This window comes from Saimiri boliviensis, chromosome 4 (genome assembly GCF_048565385.1).
Source record: "Saimiri boliviensis isolate mSaiBol1 chromosome 4, mSaiBol1.pri, whole genome shotgun sequence".
In the NCBI taxonomy this organism is placed as follows: domain Eukaryota; kingdom Metazoa; phylum Chordata; class Mammalia; order Primates; family Cebidae; genus Saimiri; species Saimiri boliviensis.
In genome coordinates this window covers 129,625,610-129,649,218 of record NC_133452.1, presented here as the reverse complement: position 1 = coordinate 129,649,218, position 23,609 = coordinate 129,625,610, and the positions used below count along the sequence as shown (strand labels likewise).

Here is a 23,609-nt window from a genome sequence, read left to right as displayed (position 1 = left end):
TTGACACCCATCAGTTATCCTTTTAAATAGGGGAGCAGAGGCCCAATAAAAATACCTGACCACTTTGCAAGACACTCATATTTTAAATATACATCATTTTTACAAATGAAAATTAAAGTATCATAGATTTCTATTGCTAAAAGGCTAAATTTTATCCTACTGAAATAAAAGTCACTAATCTCTCCGCTGTCAAATCAAGGACAAAGACACATAGAAAAGACTAGAATAAAAGTGACTAATACACTAATATCTCTGAGCTGTGGAACAAGGACAAAGACACATACAAAAGACTCCTATGTACTTCGCTTTATGTGTTAAATAGTGTTGCTAGGAATGCTCTGGACATAATAATCCAAGTCATTTAATGCAGTTTTAAACAAAGGTGAGGTGCTTTATGTTCATCTGAAATTAGGCCAATAAAAACAGAATTTTAACTGAGGTGATGTAAGAACTCAGTACAATGCTGAGTATACAGCAGATGGTGAAATATCTGTGACAATGAAGCTTAAGAGTAAATACAAACTTATAGGATTTAAGTCTTTAAATGGCACTTACCACTAATGTAAAATAAAAATTTTCTTTTCTTTTTTTAAAAAAATATTTTGATACTCTACCTTGAGGGTAAGAGTTTCAGGGAGCTTAGAATTTGCAGAATGGCTGAGTATTTTATGAAATACTAATTTCTTAATATCTACTCCTAGAGGTAAAAACAGTGCCTAATTAGGAAACAATACAGTTCTATAAGACTCAGAGCAGTTACAGGCAGTTCCTCATTTAGGGAGGTTTTACTTTGAGAAAGTTCCTTTGTCAGTTTCTGTGTAAATTAGAAAGAAGGAATTTCTCCTCTCAAACTATTTAGCCCATCTGAAGAGAAGAAACCTACACTAAGTCTTTCAGGGACAATGAGCTGCAAGGTCCTACATTCCTCCCAGAGAGAGCATGAGGACTTTCCCTTCCTTACACCCTGAGAAGAATCTGTATCCACGCGGTCAGGCCAAGGAGCGCAAGGCAGTGAAGGGCTTCCCAGGACCTATCCCAGGTAGAGTATGTGTGCAGGGCAGGGTCTCCAGTCCCCATATTGACATCTGGGGTTCAGGGTCAGCTCCTCCATTCCACTTTGCTGGCTCCCTTGCACTGGCCCAAGCAATAGTTTTGATTCTTTTGCTCGAATCACCTGCTGCTTCTCAGAGACTTAGTTTTCTCCTTATACTAACTCCTAAACAAGCCTGCAACCCTTTTAAGGACTAAGGCTCTAGTCAGAATTGATAACTAATCAGTGCCAAAAAACATTGTCTTGCTGCACATGCTCCCTAGCCCCCACGCCCAGCACTAAGCCCTTTGTCCTTTCATCCATTCCACAAAGCACTGTGCTAAGCAGGTGCTGGGAATACTGTGAAGAGCCAGACAGATGTGGCTCCCGTTCTCATGCTTACGCTGGGCTGGACTGACAGTTAGTGACACGCTATTACAGAATTATCTGAACGAGTGCGCGAAATGACCAAAGAAGAGCTGTGCATATGTAACAGCAGAGTCTAATCCAGTCTAGAAGATCAGAAGGCTTCCCAAAGGAAGTGCCATTTAATTGTAAGTTGATTCCTGACATGGGGACTGGCTAGGCAAATGTGAGGGTCTAGGGCTAGGCAAAGGTGAGGGTCTAGGGCTCCTTTAACATAAAATATGACCTCCCATAGGATCCCATCCCCCAGGGAAGCTTCACCACTGACTGCAGCACAACTACCCTCCAGCCTGTCAAAAACGCAGATCACTGCATCCACCCCACAGAGATCATACCCAGTAGTCACCCTCTAGGTTATAAACTGTCTCAAAGTTAGGGACTACGACTTCTGCCCAGAAGACTGCTTCCTCTCACAGCAAAATGGTAATAACAATTTTTTTAAAAGCAATCTCAACCATCAAGTTGGATGGCATTCATTTCCCAAACTTGGACCACCCAAAGAGGTGTTAGCCATAATGATGCTACTTAATTTTTAAACACCCACAGTTACACAAGGACAACCTGAATGACAAGACTAAAAGAGGAGCTGTGTTTAAAATGGTAGAAAACTGAATATGAGATTCTCATAAAGATGTAATAAAAGTCCATATGGCTCAGATTTTTAAAGATGGACTCCTGTGTTAGGTATGTCTAATGATGACATCACAAATATGAAAACCACTGTTTCACATGGTAATCTCCAAGCACTTTTAGGGGACAAGTACAAAGTAGAAACTGTGTGCTTTTGTGTACATGACACTATACATACACATGTATCACATCACACACAACCATATTTTAAACTGATGACTGTGGATACTGTGATAATTAAATTGTTCTATGTTCCAGAAAGAAAATGTGTTCGCAGTTTAATCTAAAGCCGTATTAAATTCTTCTAACATTTCATATATTTTGAGAAAATAGGTTGTGTGTCTATTCATACTACAGAATTTCACATACTATGAAAGGTTTAGACTTTCAGAAATTAAAATAAATGTGGCCTCTCCCTAATCTAGTTTTCTGTAGCACAGAGCAGGTTGCTTTTATTTATAATGTATTAATCTCAATTTTAATACTGCAAAAAAATCAATTACTTTCCTATAGGATTAGGCGGAGTAACTTCCTCAACATTGTCTCGACTCAAACACAGAACACATTTTTAACATGCCTAGAGTAGTGATATGAGGCCCAAGAGAAAAATTTCAAGACGTTAATAAAATAGAGAAAGACAATGAGAGTTGCAGGGTAAACTAGGCTGAATCTCATACAGGGGTAAAATGTCACCTTTCACCAAAGAACGCAAAAAATTGTGTTGTCCATTATGCTGGTCACTAGGCACAAGTGGCTGTGTGGATTTAAAGTTACTTAACATAAAATAAAAAATTCAGTTCCCTACTCCCTAATGGATAGTGCAGAGTAGAACATTTCTCTTACTGCAGAAGTTGTACTAGACAGCACTCAACCAAACCCAAGAGAAACCACAATCCTGAAATTAATTTTACCTGGACACACTAATTCAGTATGGTTGGCACAAAGGAAATCCTTGAACGCAGATCTGCTCTTTCATACTCCACAGATGCATGAGACATTTTCCAGGCCTCTGAATTTACGCTGGCGGATTTTTTTTTTTAATCATGCTACCACAATTTAGGCATATATTAGTTTTAATTTTCTGACAATTATAAAGACCATTAAGGCACTCCTACCTTATTTCTGAACCAAATATAGCAAAACCTAAGCAGTCTTCTCACACAAATTAACCTCGGAAAAGATAGCACATCAAGTTACCAATGGGGATGTCTGCATACTGCCACCAGCATAAGCCAGGCACTCTGTAACTTAGAAACCTAAACCAGAACACATTTTCTCTTAAAGAAACAACATTGTAAGTATAAATAGTTCTTATTTACCTCCAAACATCTGTACTTTAGTACAATAGCTTCTGGGTTCTAAGGACAAGTGAATTCCTTGGCTTTTTCCTGAGAACGTATTCCCCTGCTAGAGTCCTAGTCACCACATGGATGACAAGAAAGAGTATCCTGGTCCCCAAACAGAAGCTGCTTTGGATCCAACTGCTTTGGATCAACAGTAGCCAGAGCTGGGGCCCCACAGTGGGTGAGGATCATGCAGAATTTCTGCAGGGGCTCCCTCCAGGTGCAGGAGAGTTTAGGGCTTTACCATGGGGGCATGATCATTGCTTGAGAGAACACGTCCCCCGAGTGGGTGGTGACCAGATCAGGGCCTGATGCACTTCTTGGGCTGAGCAAGCAAGAACGCGCACATGATTTCCTTCTAAGGCATGTTATAAGTTAGGCCATCCTAAATTCACGGACTGCTTATGAGAAACTCAGGATTTTAGTTCCTGGGAACTGTTGTTAGACTAACCGACCCAATAAAGAGAGAGAAAAAAGTTTTCTAAAGAGACTATGTGAGAGTCAATGCTAAATGGAGGCATTCTACCTCCAAAGTGACTGCTAGTGCTCACTGGAGGTCACATATGCCTCCAGTGACAGGAAGACAGGGCTTCAAGACCTCCAAGTTGAATGTCATTCCACCATCATTCGAATCTGAGTGCAGACATTCTGTCATAACCACATGTCACAAAGGCAGCGTCAGGTTCCCATTCAGGAATCACACCTGGATGTTACAGTAGATCCTACCCACAGAGTGATTCTTCTAATCCTTGGCTTTGGAAGATTTAGGTTTTTGTGAATATAATCTCCTTCCCTGCCACATTTGAAATTCATGCTAAAGGATGAAAATCTCAGATAAGTTAAAGGTCCTGACTCAGGGTTCTGATTCTGGCCTGCTACCTGCTGCCCTGGGAAGAGGTCGACACAGGCTGCGTAACTATCAAATGAGGTCAGCCTGATGTTCATAAAAAGGGCTTGTCCTTCATCTGCCTTTTCACAGGGCTCGTGTGCCAGCAGATTAGCTGGGAAAGCTCCAGTCATATCACTTGTTAGCATTTGTCCTGCAGACCGAGAACTTTACCAAGCATATTCAATGTTGTCATTTTGAAAGAGTGCTGGCATTTCACGAGAAGAGAATTACCGGCTATCGGACACCAAAAAATGCTTAAGCCTGCATCTGTGGCTGACGACATATTCCTATTTTCATTAAAAAAAAAAAAAAAGAGCCTACTTCCTGCATTACCACCATCCCTTTCTCTATTCTTTCTTCTTTTCCTCGCCACCCTCAATCTCATCTCTAGTTAGCACCTATTCAAACTGGCACAGAGCTCTTTTCCTCCTGCCTATTTGGGCAGCAATATGTGGGCGAGCAGCTAAGAGTGCAGGCTTTGGGGTCAATCAGTTTGAATCCTGGCAACTTCATGATGCTTCAGTTTTTGCAGAACGGGGGTAATACTTGCCTCACAGGGCTACTGGGGAGGATTACATAAAACAATGCATGTAAAGTGCCTACAATGGTATTAAGTACACTGTACCACTCAGGGGTTAGTGATTACTATTCTCTAGCTCCAGGGCAGTGATACACTGATTGACGCAGAATAATGTCCTATGTTTTTCAAACACTGGTTACAGCTCCGTAGTGGGTCATAGTGACTTGTGATCAATATCACACAAAAAAAATTGTTTTAATAGAGTAGAATAGAAATATCAGAATATGTCACTTACGGGAAGGGAAGTATTGTTTTGTAAAAATGTTTCACACAGTACTTGTTTTAGTCAAAGGTGAAAGCTACTAGCATGGAATGCTGTCTCACACTACAGTCAGGCAGACCACAGTCCTTTAGCAAGCAGGTCATGTCACTCTCCTTGAAACTTTTTTTTTTTTTGAGATGGAGTCTTGCTCTGTCACCAGGCTAGAGTGCATGATCTCGGATCACTGCAACCTCTGCCTCTTGGGTTCCAGTGACTCTCCTGCCTCAGCCTCCCAAGTAGCTGGGATTACAAATGTGTGCCACGACGGCCAGCTCATTTTTGTATTTTTAGTAGAGACGGGGTTTCACCACGTTTGCCAGGCTGGTATGGATCTCCTGACCTCGTGATCTGCCCACCCTGGCCTCCCAAAGTGCTGGGATTACAGGCATGTGCCACCGCACCCAGCCTTAAGACTTTTTTTCTTTTGAGACAGAGTTTCATTCTTGTTGCCCAGGCTGGAGTGCAATGACGTGATCTCCGCTCACTGCAACCTCTGCCTCCTGGGTTTAGGTGATTCTTCTGCCTCAGCCTCCCAAGTAGCTGGGATTACAGGCATGGGCCGCCACACCCAGCTAATTTTTGTATTTTCAGTAGAGACAGTGTTTCACCATGTTGGTCAGGCTGGTCTCAAACTCCAGACGTCAGGTGATCCACTAGCCTCGGCCTCCCAAAGTGCTGGGATTTCGTGAGCCACCACGCCCGGCCTTGAAACTCTTAAATGGCTCACACTCAGCAGAAACTCCAGCATCCCTCCCAAAGAGCATTAGAAACAATCTTCTCAGCTCCTTCATTTCAACCCACCCCGCACTGTGTTGCAGCTACACTGGCCTTTTCTGTCTCTACAACAACTACTTCAAGGCCTTTGAAACACTTTTGTTTACTCTGCCTGGAAGATTTTACCACAGTATTTCAAAGAGCTGGCTCTTGTGTGCTTCAAATCAAGAAGGTCACTCTTTCAGAGAGACCTCTGCCGAACCCCCAACATTTAACCCCTTCCCCTTTCCATCCTCAAGGGGTGCTACCCACCCTGGTGCCTCCTAGAGTTGTGCAAGGTATTTATTCTGCCCAGAGCAGCCCTAATTTTCCCTGATAGCTACTCACAATGTGTTGTAGTCCTTGGCTCTTAAACCAATCTGAAAATAAGAGAAAACCCAATGTCCCTTCAAGTTCTGAACTACTGTTTTTGAAATTAAAGTCTTCCAGAAACTCTTAGTATAAGACCATCCATTTTTCTTTCACTCACCAAATACAGAACATTCATTTTATTCAAATGAATTTTCTTATTACCCAAAACTGATCCCTTTAGAGCATATGTTTTCTTTAAAAAGTTTACATATACATGAGTGGAAATCTTTCTAAAACTGACTACATCCCTTTCTGCTATCAACAGGAAGATGCTAATCATACTTTTACTTTTAGGGCTTCAGATGTTTTTGGCAATTTCACTTCTTTAACTACAGCTGTAACAGAGCAATGCCCTTGGGGCACATCAGGAAGGCCACATCTGGACCTGCTTTGGGCAGCTGCTCTCCTGACTGGTCCCTCTCATTTCTGCCTCAACTTCTTGCAGCACATCCTGAGCTGAGAAACTAGATGACCAAGCTTGCAGGAACTATGTATAAAATGATCTGAGTATAGGCCTCAAATATGCTTCCAGGAGTAAAGTACACGAACTTTGGTCTCAGAGGATTTTTGTTTACTTCCCAGTTCTTGCTCTATTTGAGTAGTGGAGCCAACAGATCATAACCCCTAGACACAACTTAACACACTGGCAGGCCAGAGTACTACCCTGCTTAGCTCAGGCAGGACTGCTGAAAAGTCTGCTAGAAAACAGCAGCTCCTATGACCTTTTCTATCTTGGGGAAGCTCTGGTTCCCGCCAGCAGTTAATTAGAATGGGTCAGACTTACAGCCCAGATTTTTCCTGGTTTCCAGGAAAAGCATCACGGAGTCACTCGCCTTAGAGTCTGAATTCTGCTAGTCACCATCCACTTCAAAAAGGAGTTAACTGAATCCAAAGGCCTAAATACAGAATCCAGGGGGAGAGGGACAAAGTCAACTGTGGATCTGTAAGAACAGTTATGTAACTAGGAACATCTGTCTGGGGGGCTTTTTTGTAGTATTATTGTGGAAATAAGTTCAACTATGAAACTCCAGCCACAAAACAGACACAAAAACCTAATACAGAAAGTTCTTTAGCTATCATCCATCAGAGCAGAACCTTAGCTATATGAACTCACTCAGGACATACCAATCTAGATAACCAAACTTTCCAGGTACCAATAAAGACGTATCAAAAATGAACTCATTTGGCTAGAAGTCTGAGGCTTACCACATCATTCTTTGTCTTCTTAAACCATGTCCAAGAAACAAAATCATTAAGTGGAAATTTTAAGTCATCACTCATTCAGTTTCACAACACACTAGTGATAACTTAGCAGCCACGGAGATACTACCAAAGTGACACAAACTCATATGATGTCCCAGTGCAAGCCTGTCACCTTCTAAAAATTATAATAAAGATTTCAAGGATCATATGAAATGGAAAAACAAGCATGGGGACTTTGTGACATTTATTTTGGTCTGATGCCAACTTTTGCTCTTCTCCCAAATCCTTAATATGTTCAGATATGCCATTGCCAAATGCCCCCAGTACTTGCCCAATTGACAAATCCAGAGGCTTCTTATTCTTTCCCATCTCTTGAAAGCCTGCCATCATTCTTCCTAAACACAACAATACTACTAACTCCCACACTAAATTTCTAGGAAATTAATATCCGTGGCTTTATAATTAAGATTACTTTTTCAGTTGATGGTAAAGTATGTTATCTCAAAGAAAATGCTAAAACCTGAAAGGCTGCAGGGGAATGAATTCTACTACTTCTGGTAGATTTACCTATTTTCATAAATTATGGAGTTTAAGGTATTCTGAAACAGTTCAAAATTGTTTAAGAATACAACTAAAATAATGTATATATTAACATGCAATTCAAAACACCACATGACAGGGTTTTAAAATTAGTCTTAAAGATGAGAAAATTGTGGTCCAAAGAATTGAAGTTCTGTTTTCTTTTTTTTTTTTAAATTTTTAGATGGAGTTTCGCTCTTGTCACCCAGGTTGGAGTGCAATGGTGCAATCTTGGCTCAGGGCAACCTCTGCCTCCTGCGTTCAAGCGATTTTCCTGCCTCTGCCTCCCAAGTACTTGGGATTACAGGCATGTGCCACTATACCTGACCCAGCTAATTTTGCATTTTTAGTAGAGACGGGGTTTCACCATCTTGGTCAGGCTGGTCTCGAACTCCTGACCTCAAGAGATCCACCTGCCTCAGCCTCCCAAAGTGCTGGGATTACAGGCGTGGGCCACTGCACCCAGTCTTAAGTTCTGTTTTCTAAGCTCACACAAACTGGGATGACCCCACATCTCAGACTCTGATCTTCAGACTAAAGCCCATTCATAAAACGTATGTCGACTTTCAAAATAATTGTGTTTTTACCAAAGATCCGGTCACAGAATGATAATAGAGATATCAAATGATGAAAATTACAGCTTATGAGCAAAGAAAATCCTGATCTTTTAAAAAGCTGGCTAAATCTTGGGGGCTGGTCGGTATCTTATAAACAAACCACAAGGACAGCCAGCTTTGGACAAAGTTTACAAAAGAGAACAAAGCTAAAAGGATAGAAAAAGTGGGAAACACTTCCACTTCTAATTAAGATGAAATAACAGGGGCCAAATTTATCCTCTCACTTGAAAAGCCAAAAAATAAAAACCAAAAAAAAAAAAAAAAAAAAAGAGAAGAAGAGAAAATTTATGAAAGAATAGTTTTCAAGACACTGCATATCAGATAAGAAAGGATCCCTGAGCATGAGGGGAAACCAGTGGGCCTTACAATTGCCCCCACTTACTGTCTGGAGAGAGGCTCCAGGTCATGCGCCGGAAGGTGAAGTAGAGCCCAATGGACTGCCCGAGGCGAAGAGATGGAGCTGCAGGTATGGGGAAACCATTTATAATAGAACTGAAACTTACGAAACATTCAGGGATAATGGGACAAAAAAGACATGAAAGACCTATACACGAAAAACTGCAAAACACTGCTGAGAGAAATTAAAGATGTAAGTAGAGTGATGTTCACATCCTCGAAGACTAAATATTGCTAAGATGTCAATTCTCCCCAAATTGATCTGTAGATTCAATGCAATCCCAATAAAAAACCCCAGCAGGGGTTATCATCTGTGATACATGATATGATATGATATATGATATGATAACATCTCTATTATCATCCTGTGACTGGATATTTGGTAAAAACACAATTACTTTGTGACATGAATTTTATGAGTGGGCTTTAGTCTGAAGATCAGAGCCTGAAACCTGGGGTCTTCCCGGGTTGTACGAGCTTAGAAAACAAACTTAGGCACAGTGGCTCATGCCTGTAACACGTGATCTCATGGCTTACTGTAAAGATATAGCAATCAAAAGAGTGTGTCATTAGCTGGGTGCAATGGCACATGCCTGTAAGTCTCACCTACTTGTAAGGCTGAGGCAGAGGTTCATTTGAGCCCAAAAGTTCTAGGACAGCCCAGGCAACATAGCAAAACCTCATCTCTTAAAAATAAAAGAGTGTGCTATTGGCATAAAGACAGAAAACAGATCAGTATAATGGTACAGAAAGTCCAGAAATAAAACCACACATACATAAACAACTGATACTAGACAGAGATGCAAAGGCAGGATACACCTTTGGCAGTGGAGAAATGGGAGTCTTTTCAACAAATGGTGCTGGAAAAATATAAAAAAAAAAAAAAAAAAAAAAGAACAAAGAACAAAAAACCTTAGTATATATATGTTTGTATATGATACAATGCATACCTTATATCATATAGAAACATATATATAATTCAAAATTGGTCACAAGCCTAAAAAACAGGAGAAAATCTTTGTGACCCTGGATCAGACAAAAACTCCTTAGGTATCATACCTAGCACGATCCGTAAAAGAACAAGTGGGCCGGGCACGGTGGCCCAACCCTGTAATCCCAGCACTTTGGGAGGCCGAGGTGGGTGGATCACAAGGTCAAGAGATCAAGACCAACCTGGTCAACATGGTGAAACCCCGTCTCTACTAAAAATACAAAAAATTAGCTGGGCATGGTGGCACGTGCCTGTAATCCCAGCTACTCAGGAGGCTGAGGCAGGAGAACTGCCTGAACCCAGGAGGCGGAGGTTGTGGTGAGCAGAGATCGCACCATTGCACTCCAGCCTGGGTGACAAGAGCAAAACTCCGTCTCAAAAAAAAAAAAAAGAACAAATGGATAGGCTGGGTGCAGTGGCTGATGCTTGTAATCCCAGCACTTTGGGAGGCCAAAGCGGGTGGATCACGAGGTCAGGAGTTCAAGACCAGCCTGCCCAAGATGGTAAGACCCTGCCTCAAAAAGAAATAAAGAACAAGTAGACAAATGAGACTTCATAAAAATTAACTAATGTTCTTCAAAAGACACTGTAGAGAGAATGAAACAGCCGGTGTGTGGCTCACGCCTGTAATCCTAGCACTTTGGGAGGCCGAGGAGGGCAGATCACCTGAGATCAGGAGTTCGAGACCAGCCTAGCCAACATGGCAAAACCTCACCTCTACTAAAAACACAAAATCAGCCAGGCATGGTGGCGTGTGCCTGTAATCCCAGATACTCAGGAGGCTGAGTCAGGAGAATCATTTGAACCTGGAAGGCGGAGGTTGCAGTGAGCCGAGATCATCCCACTGCACTACAGCCTGGGCCACAGAGCGAGCTCTGTCCCAAAAAGAAAGAGAGAATGAAAACAGACTGAGAGGAAATATTTACAAAATTTGCAAAGCATGCGTCTGATAAGATTTACATCTAAAATATAGAAAATGCTCAAAACGCAATAGTTTAAAACAGACAAATGATTTTAACACAGTTCACAAGAAAAGACATACACATGACAAAAAGATATACACATGACAAACTGGCACATGAAAAGACACTCAACATCACTATCTTGAGGAAAATGCAAATTAAAAATACAATAACCTACCACCACATTCCTATTAGAATAGCTAAAATTAAAGAGAATGCCCATACCAGTGTTAACAAGAATGTGGATGAACTGAACTGGCATACTCTGCTAGAGAGAATGCAAAATGATACAACCACCCTGGAAAAGTTTAGTATTATCATTTCCTTAAAAAGTTAACACACGCCACTCCTAGGTAATAAGATGAAGAAAAGCAATAGTCCAGACATACAAACTTTTATGTTAATGTTCATAGAATTTTTTTATAATAGTGAAAAACTGAATGCAACATAAATGGTGAATATATAAACAAACTAGTATATCCATGGAATGAAATATTACACAGCAATGAAAAAGAATGAACTACTGACACATGTAACAACACGGATGGATCTCAAAATATTTACGTAGAATTTAAGAAGCCAGATCAAAAGAGTATACGCTGTATGATTTCCTAGATATCATATGAAACTAGATATCAAATGCAAACTGTGATTTCCTAGATATGAAAATCTAGAAAATGCAAACTAACTACAGTAACAGCAAATCAGTTGGATGGAGAGAGGAAGAAATTACCAAAGGGACATGATGATATTTTTGGAGATAATGAATATTCTTATCAGAGATGATTTTATGATGGATATGTCAAAACATCAAATTGTACATTTTAAGTATGTGCAGTTAATTTTATGTTAATTATATCTCAATAAAGCTGTTAAAATGTTTTGTTTTGTTTTGTTTTGTTTAAAAAAAAAACCTGATTGTATCATGAATGTAGAAAAGGCGTACTAATTAGCAAGCTCATTAGGATATGGTCTTCCAATAATACCAGCAACATCGGTAATGCTCCATATACATTTTTCTAACTTTAATAATATATTCAGATGCCTCGAGAGTATGTAAAAATGTTCAGAAACATAAATGGTGATGTCAGAGGCTCAATTAATATTGTAACATCTTTTCTGAACATAGTCTTACTGAATGTTACTCAGATTTATGCTTCAAAATGAAACTACACACAGTAACAATCGATGAGTGTATCTGCTAACATTCTACTTCTAGACAGTAGAGTCTTAACGTGGAGGAATTCAACAGTGATACGACAGGGTCATAGTAACTAACAGGTCCTGAAAGATTTTTCTACAGGAGATAGGTGTAGAAGACTAATATATTGTTTTTCCATTCTACTTTTCTCATGATTTTGAAGTGCAACATAACCTCTATCTATCGAGAACTGGACAAAGACCTCTACAAGCTGGTTAAGCCTATTTGCTGCATTTTCAACACCAAATTGCACGATAACCTTCACATATTATCCAATGGATATTTCTCACCTGTCCTCCTTTGTTACACTATGCTTTTGACTATCACGCCTTCCTTTCTCCTCTTCATCTAATGAATGGCCACACATTCTTTCAGGCAGTTTCTCAAAGGTGGTGTCTGAAGAAAAACTAGAATCCATTGAAGTGCTCTCCTTCTCTCTCTCTCTAGCACACACGCATGCACGTGTGCAAAGGGCACAAAAGAACTTCTTGGAGGTGAGTAGGGGTCGATGGACAATAAATGCTGTTGAATCAATGTCCAGTGACAGCTTAAAAAGATAGAGAGATGTGACAACTTTGCTTTTTGTACTACAGAACACACTATGACCTACAGAGGAAACCTGAATCTTTGTAATGCCCTTTAAGAAATAATTAATTTGTGCTCTATATCTTATTTTCAGAAGCCTGTGCCAATGCATTTTTGAAGCACAACTTAGAAATTCGATCAGAATTGCTAGAGCCCGGGAGGTTGAGGCTGCAGTACACTGTGATGGCACCACTACACTCCAGCCTGGGTGATAGAGCCAAGATCCTGTCTCGAAAAAATAAATAAACTGATACATAATATTAACAAAAATCTAGAAATGTGATAAAAAGTTATTGTTGATGGAATATAACTGTATCTGAATAAGTTTCAGTTAACTGTAAAAAACAAACAGAAAAACCCCTACATGTGTGGAATGTCCACCTGTGTGGAATGACCACAGCTATTTAAATGAGATACACTGGATATTGTAAATTTTCTACATAAATGGTTTAGGCTATTTATGAGTTTTTACTTAACAGGCTAAGCACTTGCAATCCATTTCACTAATATTACCTCATTTAATCTCAATAACCCTATAGGGAAGGTAGTATTGTTCCCATTTTACAGATGATAAAACTGAAGTTGAGAGTGTAAGCAATTTGCCCAAAGCTATAGAGAACCTTCAATTTGACTCAAATAATTGTGCTTTTGTCCATTCTAGATTTATTGCTCAAGACTGTACTTTTAAATAAGATCATAAGTTTATTCATTAATAAGCTAGGCATTTTCTTTCTTTCCCTTTTTCTTTCTTTTTTTTTTTTTTTTTAAAGAGATGGGGTCCCACTCTGTCTCCCAGGCTAAAGTGCAGTGCCATGAGCCTAGTTCACTACAGCCACAAACTCCTGGGCTCTAGTGATCCTTCTACCTTAGCCTCCCAAGTAGCTGGGATTACAGGCACAAGCCACCATGCCTGGCAAGCTATGCATTTTCTAAATAATCACTTGAGCAATCTGAACTTAGCATAGGTAAACTGGAAGTTCAAACTCAATAAATGATAGATATATCAGCCCTTAATAAATCCCATCTCTGTTTTCTGCCTGATAAGAATATGCCCATAAAGATTAAAGATACACTGCGCTTTCCTCTCAAAGTTCACATGGACTTTTCTGCTAACTGGAGGACAACTGGCCATCTTGCCGTCAGGAGCCACTGCACTAGGTTACAAACTCAGAAAAAGTATGTTTAGTTTTAACTGTTGTTTTCTGACCCTCTATAACCTATACAGTTTGAAGTCTGTAAAAGGAAATTCAATGAAATTCATGCATTGTAAATAACCCCAACCCTGGTATAATGTAAGGACTGGAACTGGACCGATTTCAATTCTGATGATACATCTGCCACCAAGTAGCTGAAAAGGGCTGCCAGGCAGCTAACACTGGAGTGATTCGAAAAAAATAAAGAGCCATACTTATTACATTTACATCATAGATTTCCCAGATCTATATTTTAATGTGCATACCTTAAGTTACAAACAAAACCCATATCTGAAAAGCCACGTGGGAACTGTGCAGAAGTGCTCACTTGTTTGTATTCTCAGCAGACAACACAGTACTCAGGAATATCCCCCTCACCTCTCCTCAACACCCCCCTCATCATTGGGCAAAATTAGATATCTTTCTGGAATGTAAGAGTTAGAACTTCTCTTTCCTACGGAAGCAGTCCCGTAAATGGTGGCTAGAGTTAGGACCTGTCATATTAAAGGTGAAACAGGTATCTGTAGGCTGATCTTGGAGGTTCTCACAGGAAAATACCTGAGTTCTAAAAAGCTAACATGTACACAATTGTCTCTGTAAGACAATTCATTTCAGCCTTGAATAAGAACACAAATTCAACCCCAAATCCAAGGTTTTTTCTGGTGTGAAGAGATAAATTCTATCCTAGTAAGTAAGGCTGATCATTTCTAAAGTGGCAACCTCTCCTTCCAACCATACCTATGGTGGGTTTTAAGTTCATTTCTGTCATTTTTATCCAAGTCCCTGGCTCTGTAAGTGCAACAGTAAGCTATAAAAAGGAGTATTTTGATATAGTGTCCATACAACCCAACATATCATATCCAAAACACCACTTTCTGTCCTGCGGGCCATTCTTCATCTCCACGGGGCACAACACCCACCACACCCACTTTTATCCACCACACACACTTTTATCTGCCCAGCCTGTTTCTCAGTTATTTCTCACAGCTTCTGTACATAAACAAGCTCTCTTGCATCTGAGCTGCTAGGCTTCTGACCTGTCTTCAACTTCTATTCTGTGTATGTACTAGTGAGGTCCTACTACGTGCAAAGATTAGTACTAACCTCTTGTTTTTTTTCACAAGGCTCACCTCATTGAAGAAATAATCTGAGACTGTAGCCTTCAAACTCTTCAACTGTGAATGACAGTAAGAAATAATTTACATGCAACCCAATGCACAAGCCTATCCTTCTTCACACATCCCCTCAAAAGATAACTTAGAAGTTTTACATAATATTCTTACTATGGTATGATAAATTAATATTCTTCACCCTATTCCATTTAATATTTTTAAAAGTCCTTTTGGCAAAGAGATATTAGCACTCCAATGTTCATCGAAGTTATTCACAATAGCCAACATGTAGAGACAATCAAATGTTCACTGACAGAAAAGAATGAAGAAAATGTGGAACAAGCAATGGAATATTTTTCAGCCTGAAAAAAAAAAAAATCCTGCAGTATGGGACAATTTAGATGAATCTTGAGGACACTATGTTAAGTTAAATACACTGGTCACAGAAGGACAAATACTGCTTGATTCTACTTATATCAAGTACTAACAGAGGCAAACTCATAGAATCAGAGAGCAGAATTGTGCCAGGGGGCCAGGTGGAGGGGAAAACTGAGGAATTGCTAATGGTAAGCATAGTTTCAATTATGCAAGATAAACTAGTTCTAGAGATATGTACAACATTGTCCCTGTAGCTAACAATACTGTAATTGTGCACTTAAAAATCTGTTAAGGAGGTAGATCTCGTGTTAAGTGTTTTGCCACAAAGACACACACACGAGAAAGTCCTGGTTGGAATCTTCTAAATGCATTTGTCAACCTACTGAGTCACGACCTGCAGTCTGAAAAATAATGCTCTATCATACAATAAGGTGATTAGATTACACTGACATGATGCTGATGATGCTAGAGGAATGGTTAGAGGCATCAGCAAATAGTTAGGCATGGTAAGACCCTCCCATCCTCACCTGGCAAAAAAAAGTCACGCCTTCTGTCTGCCCATAAGAAATGTAGAGAGGTGGCCAGGCACAGTGGCTCACACCTGAAATCCTAGCACTTTGGGAGGCTGAGGTGGGCAGATCGCCTGAGCTCAGGAGTTCGAGACCAGCCTGGCCTAAATGGTGAAACCCCGACTCTACTAAAAATACAAAGATTAGCTGGGCGTGGTGTTGGGCACCTGTAATTCCAGGTACTCAGGAAGCTGAGGCAGGAAAATCACTTGAACCCTGGGAGGCGGAGGTTGCAGTAAGCTGAGATCATGCGGTGCACTCCAGCCTGGGTGACAAGAGCGAGACTCTGCCTCAAAAAAGTGAAAGGAAAAAAAAATGTAGAGAGGTATCATAAGGGAGAGTTAGTATCTGCATCCCAGATCAAGGGTGGGAGGGAGAACTAGCTGGGGGGAGACCAAGGTTTCACTGAAGTGCCATTGCATGAGGACAAAGTTGGGTGGGGCTTCTTTCTCTCCAATCACCTGGGCGATCTTCACAATCTTAATTCTTCCCTTTCCGTCAGGCAACTGTCAACACTCAAGGGCAGGAATGCTATTCTTCTCAAAAATTCTATACTCCATCCAGAGACGTAATTGAAGCAAATTTAAAATAATAAAAGATGAGCAGCAGGTTATGTTTTTCAACTAAGATGACTTTTCTACCTCAGTTTCAGTTTCTGTTCACTTTCCACTCCAAAGGACATTAATATGTTAGTTGGAGGTGGGGGAACAAAGGAACACGTGGAAAAGAAAAAAGCCTGGGGGAATAGAAACGACAGGTCATACAACAGTGAAATGCTGGTAGAAGCAGCATTTCAAGACAGGCTGAAAAAAATCAATTTATAGATCTGTGTTTAATTTATGACACGGTAGTATTTGGAACAAGAAATTTGAAGGTACAGTCTCCATAGTCACTAAATAAAGTTTCCAGTGAACATCATTTACACCTTTTAAGGTAAGAGCAGTGTTACCAAATCTGTTTTTTGGGTGGGAGGCTAGGGTCTCACTGTCGTCCAGGCTACAATGCAGTTGAACAATCACGACTCACTGCGGCCTCCACTTCCCAGGCTTAAGCGATCCTTCCATCTCAGCCTCCTGAGTAGTTGGGGCCACAGGCACACGCCACTAATTTTTTAATTTTTTGTAGAGATGGGGTCTTGCTATATTACCCAGGCTGGCCTTGAACTCCTGGGCTCAAGCAATCCTCCTGCCTGGGCCTTCCAAAGTGTTGGGATTATAGGCCACCATGCCCAGCCATTATGAGAGTCTTAATACAACACCAAAGTCTGATTTTCCACAGATCTACCCAGTCTAATTTTTTTTTTTTTCAATAAGTGTTACGACCTGGCTGAAATGCTAGGCCCAGTTTTCTCTCCTTTATAGATGTAGAATACAAGTTTGCATTATTGCCACTCTTTTCCAAGCCCCTTGATCTTCTGGAAGGGGGAGGAAGTAAACCTATGGCAAACCTCCCCGTGAAAGCCTGTTAAAGCCAGAGACGCAGTACTTCGTGGCTCTACTCTTCAGCTCTTCTCACCTCAACTTACCCAACAACTACAAAAGTTATTTAAAATAGGTAGTTCTAAAAGCTCTTCCTGCCAACAGGAGAGGCCTTTTTTAAAAGGGGAAGACGACGGATTCCTGAAGGGTCTTTCAGGAATACACCAAGTGGAACAAAGATAAGGGGTGGCAGGGGGGTGGGGCACTGTCTCCAGAATCAGTTGATGAGCTCCAACCGTGCTGCAAATTTCCTGTTGATGTAGTTCTAGCTGGGAAAATGACTACCAAAGACATGAAATGCCTTTCTCTTTAGAGAGACCTGGTTAGATGTCAAAAGAAGCACACACAAAAAAATTTTAAACTTTGGACTGCTCTGGAATGACTAGTTACCTTAACTGGGAACTTTAAATGGTGGTTCATTCACTCATTCATGCCGCAAGGACCGGATGCCAACTACACCAGGCACAAGGCTGGGCCCTAGGAAATCAGGGATTAACAAGAAGCATAATGTCCCTGCCCTATTTCATCTTACGTTTTCCTGTGACACACAATACAAAAGTGAATATATAAAATGGCAGATGCTGTAAAGAAACAATGAACATTACAGTAAAACTGAAAAATTATCACCAAACACATGCTGTGCCATTTTTCTGTTCAAAGAAGTGTGACGACACAACCCACTTTTTGTAGAAACGTGAATTACCAGTCATCATACTTTCCTAATTTAAAAGAGTACAATTTCTTCAGCTGTAGGAGGTAGAATTACCTCCCAATTCTAGAAATTTTTTTAAAAACTTTTTGCAAGGAGATATTCTGCACTGGTGTAACAGCACCTCCGCACTTAGGCCAAGAGATAACAACACTGGCCAAAAGATAAACAATTTACACAGAAATGGACTTCTCAAGAAGCCAGTTAATGTGTACTGCAAACACATGTAATTTCGTAATTTTCAAAAACAGAAAGGGAAGGCACAAAAAGTTTTGGCAGATGACACTAAACCAACAGTTTTAACATTGCTGCATTCCAGATCATTCCAATGAACAATGGTTCAACACGCTGAGAATCTACAGACATTTCATCTCTAGGCAGAACGCTGGTTTGTAAAGTTTAGATGCTGGACCTAGGCCATAAAAAGACATTAGGAAATCCTAATGCTGAAGCTCTTAAACGCATTCCCACTTAGAATTAAACAGGATCGGGAAGGTTCCTTCCCCTTATAGGAAAACTGAGCTGTAATTTACTGGTTTCAATTTGTAACTATAAAGTGTGTGTGTTGGAGGGAAAGGGAGATGATAAGTTGGAGAGTTTTAAGAAAAAGACACCTGCATGAGGTAGGGCGAAAGTGGACATCCTGAGGACCTGATTTCTGAAAGCAGCAGGCCTGCTAGAACAACTTAGCCTCTTTCATACTGACCGCAAAAGCAAATTTTAAACCTGTAAGGTGGATCCTGGTAATTGCCGGTCTGCAGATACACCAGGTTGAAGACTCGCAGCACCTAATGTCACTTTTCCATGCTCACGCCCTCCCAGAGCCCAATCCGTGTTTATGGAATGAAGGGTAAAACCCTAAAGAATGAATGAACGAGAAAGGAGTCTAGTCAGGAGGATGGCCCTGGACGCCGACTAGGAGAAGGCAGGGACGATGCTCCCGGGGCTGGGAGGCGCTCGAGGACCCCCGGACACAGTGGAGAGCGCGGACCGCGATCGGGCAGGGGCATAGGGCCAGACAAAGGCAGCACTGGCGGCCTGACAGGGCTGCCAAGCGGGGACGGGGGCCGCGGGCGCTCACCTCATCTCCCCATTTGAGAACGTCCTTGTGCCGGTCCTTGACTGCGTGGTAGATGTGCAGGAACTGGAGGATCCCGTGCCTCCGCACGTGGTCCGCATGGCGCTTGGTTTCCTCCCAGCTCAGCGGCGAGCCCTGGGACAGCAGACCCATGGCCGCCCCCTCCTCCTCCTCCTTCTCCTCCTCCTCCTCCTCCTCGGGGCTGACGACGGCCGCCCGCTCTGGGCGCGAGCCGGACACTCAGCCGCCAGCAGAAGGCGGCTGCCGCTCCACCCCGCGGGGGCGCCCTCGGGCCGCAGTCGGCAGAGGGAGGGTCCCGCCCGCTCCGGCTCCCCGGCGGCGACCCCTGGCGCCCAGGTGACAGACCCTGGGTCCGACGCGCCGCGCGGACGCGGAGGCAGAAGACCAAGGGCAGGCGGGACGGCTCTCAGCCCGGCGGCCTTACCCAGGCCGGCTCCCCCCTGCTCCTGCCCCTGCCCCTGCTCCTGCTCGGATGCGGCGGCGGCGGCCGACCCCACGGCCGCGCTGCCGCGGCGGCTCCCGCTTCTCTTTGCCGGTGTGGTGCACTGGCTTCTTCCTACTTGTGACCAAAACCTGCGCCGCCGCCGAGCATGCCCAGTTTTCGCGTCCGCTAGCTGGCCGCTCCTGGGCGCGATCCGTCGCTCCGGGTTTTATAGACTACGGGCGAAGGCGGGGAGAGGAGGCGGTGCCGCGGCGGAGGCGTGGCCGGGAGCCGGGTGGGAACCGGGGCGGCTGAGGAGGCGGGCACCGGGGTGGTTGGGCGGCGTCGAAGGGAAGGGGGCGTGCGGTCGGGCTCGCTTTAAGCAAATGCGGCTTGTGAAAATGCATTTTTTTTTTCCCCCAAACCAAAAGAGATAAACTTTGGGTCGAGGAAGAAAGTTGGTTATTTGAATCAATGACGAACCCACCATGTTGTTTTTTAGTTGGACAGGGCCTCACACTTGAATTACAGTGAGGGCGACAGAATGTGTTGAGAAATGTATGTACATGGGAGTGAGGTGAAACAATTCTGACTCTAGGCTCCATCACTTACTGACTGTGAGACTTGGAGAAGTTCTTCCTATATCTGCATAAAATTACATTAATTCTATCTTTTACAGATGTCGTAATTATGTGCATAGTGTACATGTGTATAGTATTGATGGCCAATAAATTGACCTGATTATTAAGAGGAATCAACCTTTCAACATGTGTAAATCATCATTATTCGCTACTGTCTTCATTAACATATGTTCTCTGGATGGCACGGACACCATTTACTGCAAAGAGTCTCCAGATAGACCATGTGAGGAACCATCTCCAAAAGTTTATCCTCCGTGTAAACCTAAGATTCATCCGTTAAGTGATCAAAATGATGTTCATGTGAGCCTGTGATGGGGGCCGAAGATAGTGGGAACACCTAGAGTTGACCTTATCTTGGAGGGAAAGAAGAGGAAGGAATTACCTTGCCCCCAAATAATTGTTTAATAAATACGTGTTGACAGAGCAATGACCTGTCAGGGGAAAAGTGAAAGCAACTAGATCATACATGTACCTACTGGGAAAGTGTGTATTTATCATACCCTCTTCCCTGGTACTACAGAGTTAACATTTAGTAAGCACTTATTAATTGCTTTACGAGTATATGATAGCAGGATTCTCTTCTCCCACAGCCTTCATATTGGGTGTGCCCCTCACAGGGCTTGGGGACACGAATACCCAAGGTCCAACTGGGATTTCTACAATGGTGTGTGTATGTGAGTGTGAGTGTGTGTGTGTGTGTGTGTGTGTGTGGTGGGGATGTTTGAAGCTCAGGAGATGTTTCCATCCTCATCACACAGCTGGGATAGAGACCAAATCACATTTAATTTTTCCACAGCCTTTTCAACAACTTCCTTTGCCCTCCCACCAACCTCACTAGATCTGTATGTGGTCCTGGCACTCTATTTTCCTGCTTGAAATTCTCCACCTGACACAGTCATGTTCATCCTTCGAGTCACAGTTATTCCTCTCTGTATTTTGATTGCATTCGTATGTTAATGATAGACTCATTTTAAAAACAGCCCCACACTAAATAGTGAATTCCTCTGGGGCAGAGATGACTTACGCCTTTTGTATCTTTAATTCTAGAAAGGTGCTTGGTATAGAATGTGTACTTAATAAATGTTAGCTTCCCCATGAAAAGCAGGTAGGGGGAGAGGGGAGAAACTGTTTCACATGCAGGTAAGACTTTCAAAGACTATTGGGTTATTCTCATATCTCTTCTTACATTTTCATAGACCTTCGTTGTTCAACCTGAAAGCCATCAGCCACCCTGGCCGATGAACATTTGAAATGTGGCTAACATGACCGATAAACCAAATTTTTATTTTAATTTAATCAATACAAATGTAAATTTAAAAACTATTTCATTCAGTTACCGGAAAACTTATAAGTAAATTTTGAACAAGTAGGGAATGAGAATCCACTTTTTTGACTGTAAATTTTATGAAATGTAATTACAGGTTTCCAATGAAAATTTAGTGGCCCAGATGTGCTGTAAGTCTAAGTCATACATCAGATTCTAAGACTTAATAGAATAAACAGATGTAAATATGTAAATATCTTATTAAAAGTTTTGTGTTGATTACATAGTAATATAGTACTTCAGAAATTCTGAGTTAAATATGAGGTGGTAAGTTACTTAAATTAATTCACCCCTCCTTTTTTTTTTTTTAAAGATTACGTACGTGGCTCTCATTCCACTTTACTGATACAGTACTGTTGTAGACCTTGATTTACACTTTGCAAAGCACATTTTTCCCATACACCTGCTGCACACCATACACTTTCCCCATACACCTGTTAGGAATCATGGACCTGGGCGGTTCAGTAACAGAGTAAAGTCTAGTGTAGCTAAAGCCCTACGCGACACTGAACCTAGAGAGTTTAACACTGAGTAACTGGAGTTACTCTGTCCTAGATCCCCGCTCACACTCACATAAGGGGACCTCTCTCACCCTACCCAGGGAATTCCGAACCGGCTCCTCCGGCGGGGGTCCCAGGGCTTTGAACAATCCCAAAAAGGGTGCAGGCACTATTGCTCCACAGGGCAGTTATGCCCGATTTAAACTTGGATCTCTCAGTGCCTTTAGCAGTTTCTGTTAGAAGAAACAAAAACTCCACCACAGATCAACTTTAGTCATATTTAACAACAGTCATTCCCATCTGACAGTGCTTTGCCTGCATAGGTCTACCGCTCGATTTCATTCCGTAGATTGCACCCAGGGCTAGGACTAGGTTTCAACATCTAGAAGTGAGTTTTGAGCAGATAGTTCCAGCAGGGCTGTAACGATTGCTGAAGGGGAAAGAAGGAGCTCATAGCTTGCAGAATCAGCTCTTCCCTAGACTATGACCCAAGGCCGTTTCCCGGTAGTGTCTTTCACGGTAAAATGCGAGACCCGCTCGCCCGGAACCCATCCCTGCTCAGCGGCGCCCCGGCACAGCATCCTCGCCTGGCGACCCCGCGGTCCAACACAAGCTCCGCCCCCAGAGCCGCCAGGAAAACCTGGACCGTGGAGTTCCGCTTCGGGGGACGCCGTGCGCTCGCGAGGCCAAGCTGAGCATGCTCGGAGAGCCGGCCGGTCGCAGAAGGAAGCGCTGTGGGCCGCGGGCGGTGCACGCCGCGCCGTTGTTGTGATACAGCCCCCGCCACGTGACTTCGCGGGCCCGCCTCCCCGGCGCGCAGCACCGCCTCCCCGTGACTCAGCACTTTGTGCCGCTGCGAGCCTGAGGTCAATCCCGGGAGGCTGCTCGGGGTAAAGTCTCAGTGCATCACTCCTGACCTCGGGGCTGCTGGTGCTGCTGTTGATATTGCAGCTGCCATTTCAGACACGATGGGTTTGGGGCCTCCAAGGAGCAAAAAACACATCATTTTCCCCGTGGTCACGCCATTCCCAGTTTCCCCTGAGTCAGCGGCTTCGCGAGATCGCATAAGGAAAACAGAGAAAGTGCCTAGGAGACTCTGAGGAAGGCACTTCTCGGTCATCTGCCCTTGCCTTTTCTGCTCTCTTTAGTTTGAGTGTCCCTTGACTTTGGTGCTCTATCGGGTGGGTCCCAGTGTATTACACTCTGTACCAGGCACTTTTAGCTGGTATCCGCTGAACAGTACTAATTTTTGCCACATGCTGTAAGTGAGGCTACTGAGATCCAATAATACTAAGTAACAGGTGGTGGCTACGCTGGGATTTGAACTCCAGTGATATTTCAAAGCTTTCTACCACACCAGTCAGCC

General features: G+C 42.6%; 1 protein-coding gene across 2 annotated transcripts in view; it reads right to left on the bottom strand.

Moving 5' to 3' along the window:
* Window positions 1–19,983, bottom strand: part of GCLC (glutamate-cysteine ligase catalytic subunit) — a 50,486-nt gene extending 30,503 nt beyond the window's left edge. The window contains exon 1 of one of the 2 annotated variants that reach the window (XM_003926383.3): window positions 19,340–19,983. In XM_003926383.3, the coding sequence (XP_003926432.1) occupies window positions 19,340–19,489 (150 nt within the window). In that variant the 5' untranslated portion in view covers window positions 19,490–19,983. The remainder of the gene's footprint in view (window positions 1–19,339) is intronic. The other variant, XM_074398198.1, reaches the window with a different exon arrangement.
* Between the last annotated feature and the right edge of the window lie 3,626 nt (window positions 19,984–23,609).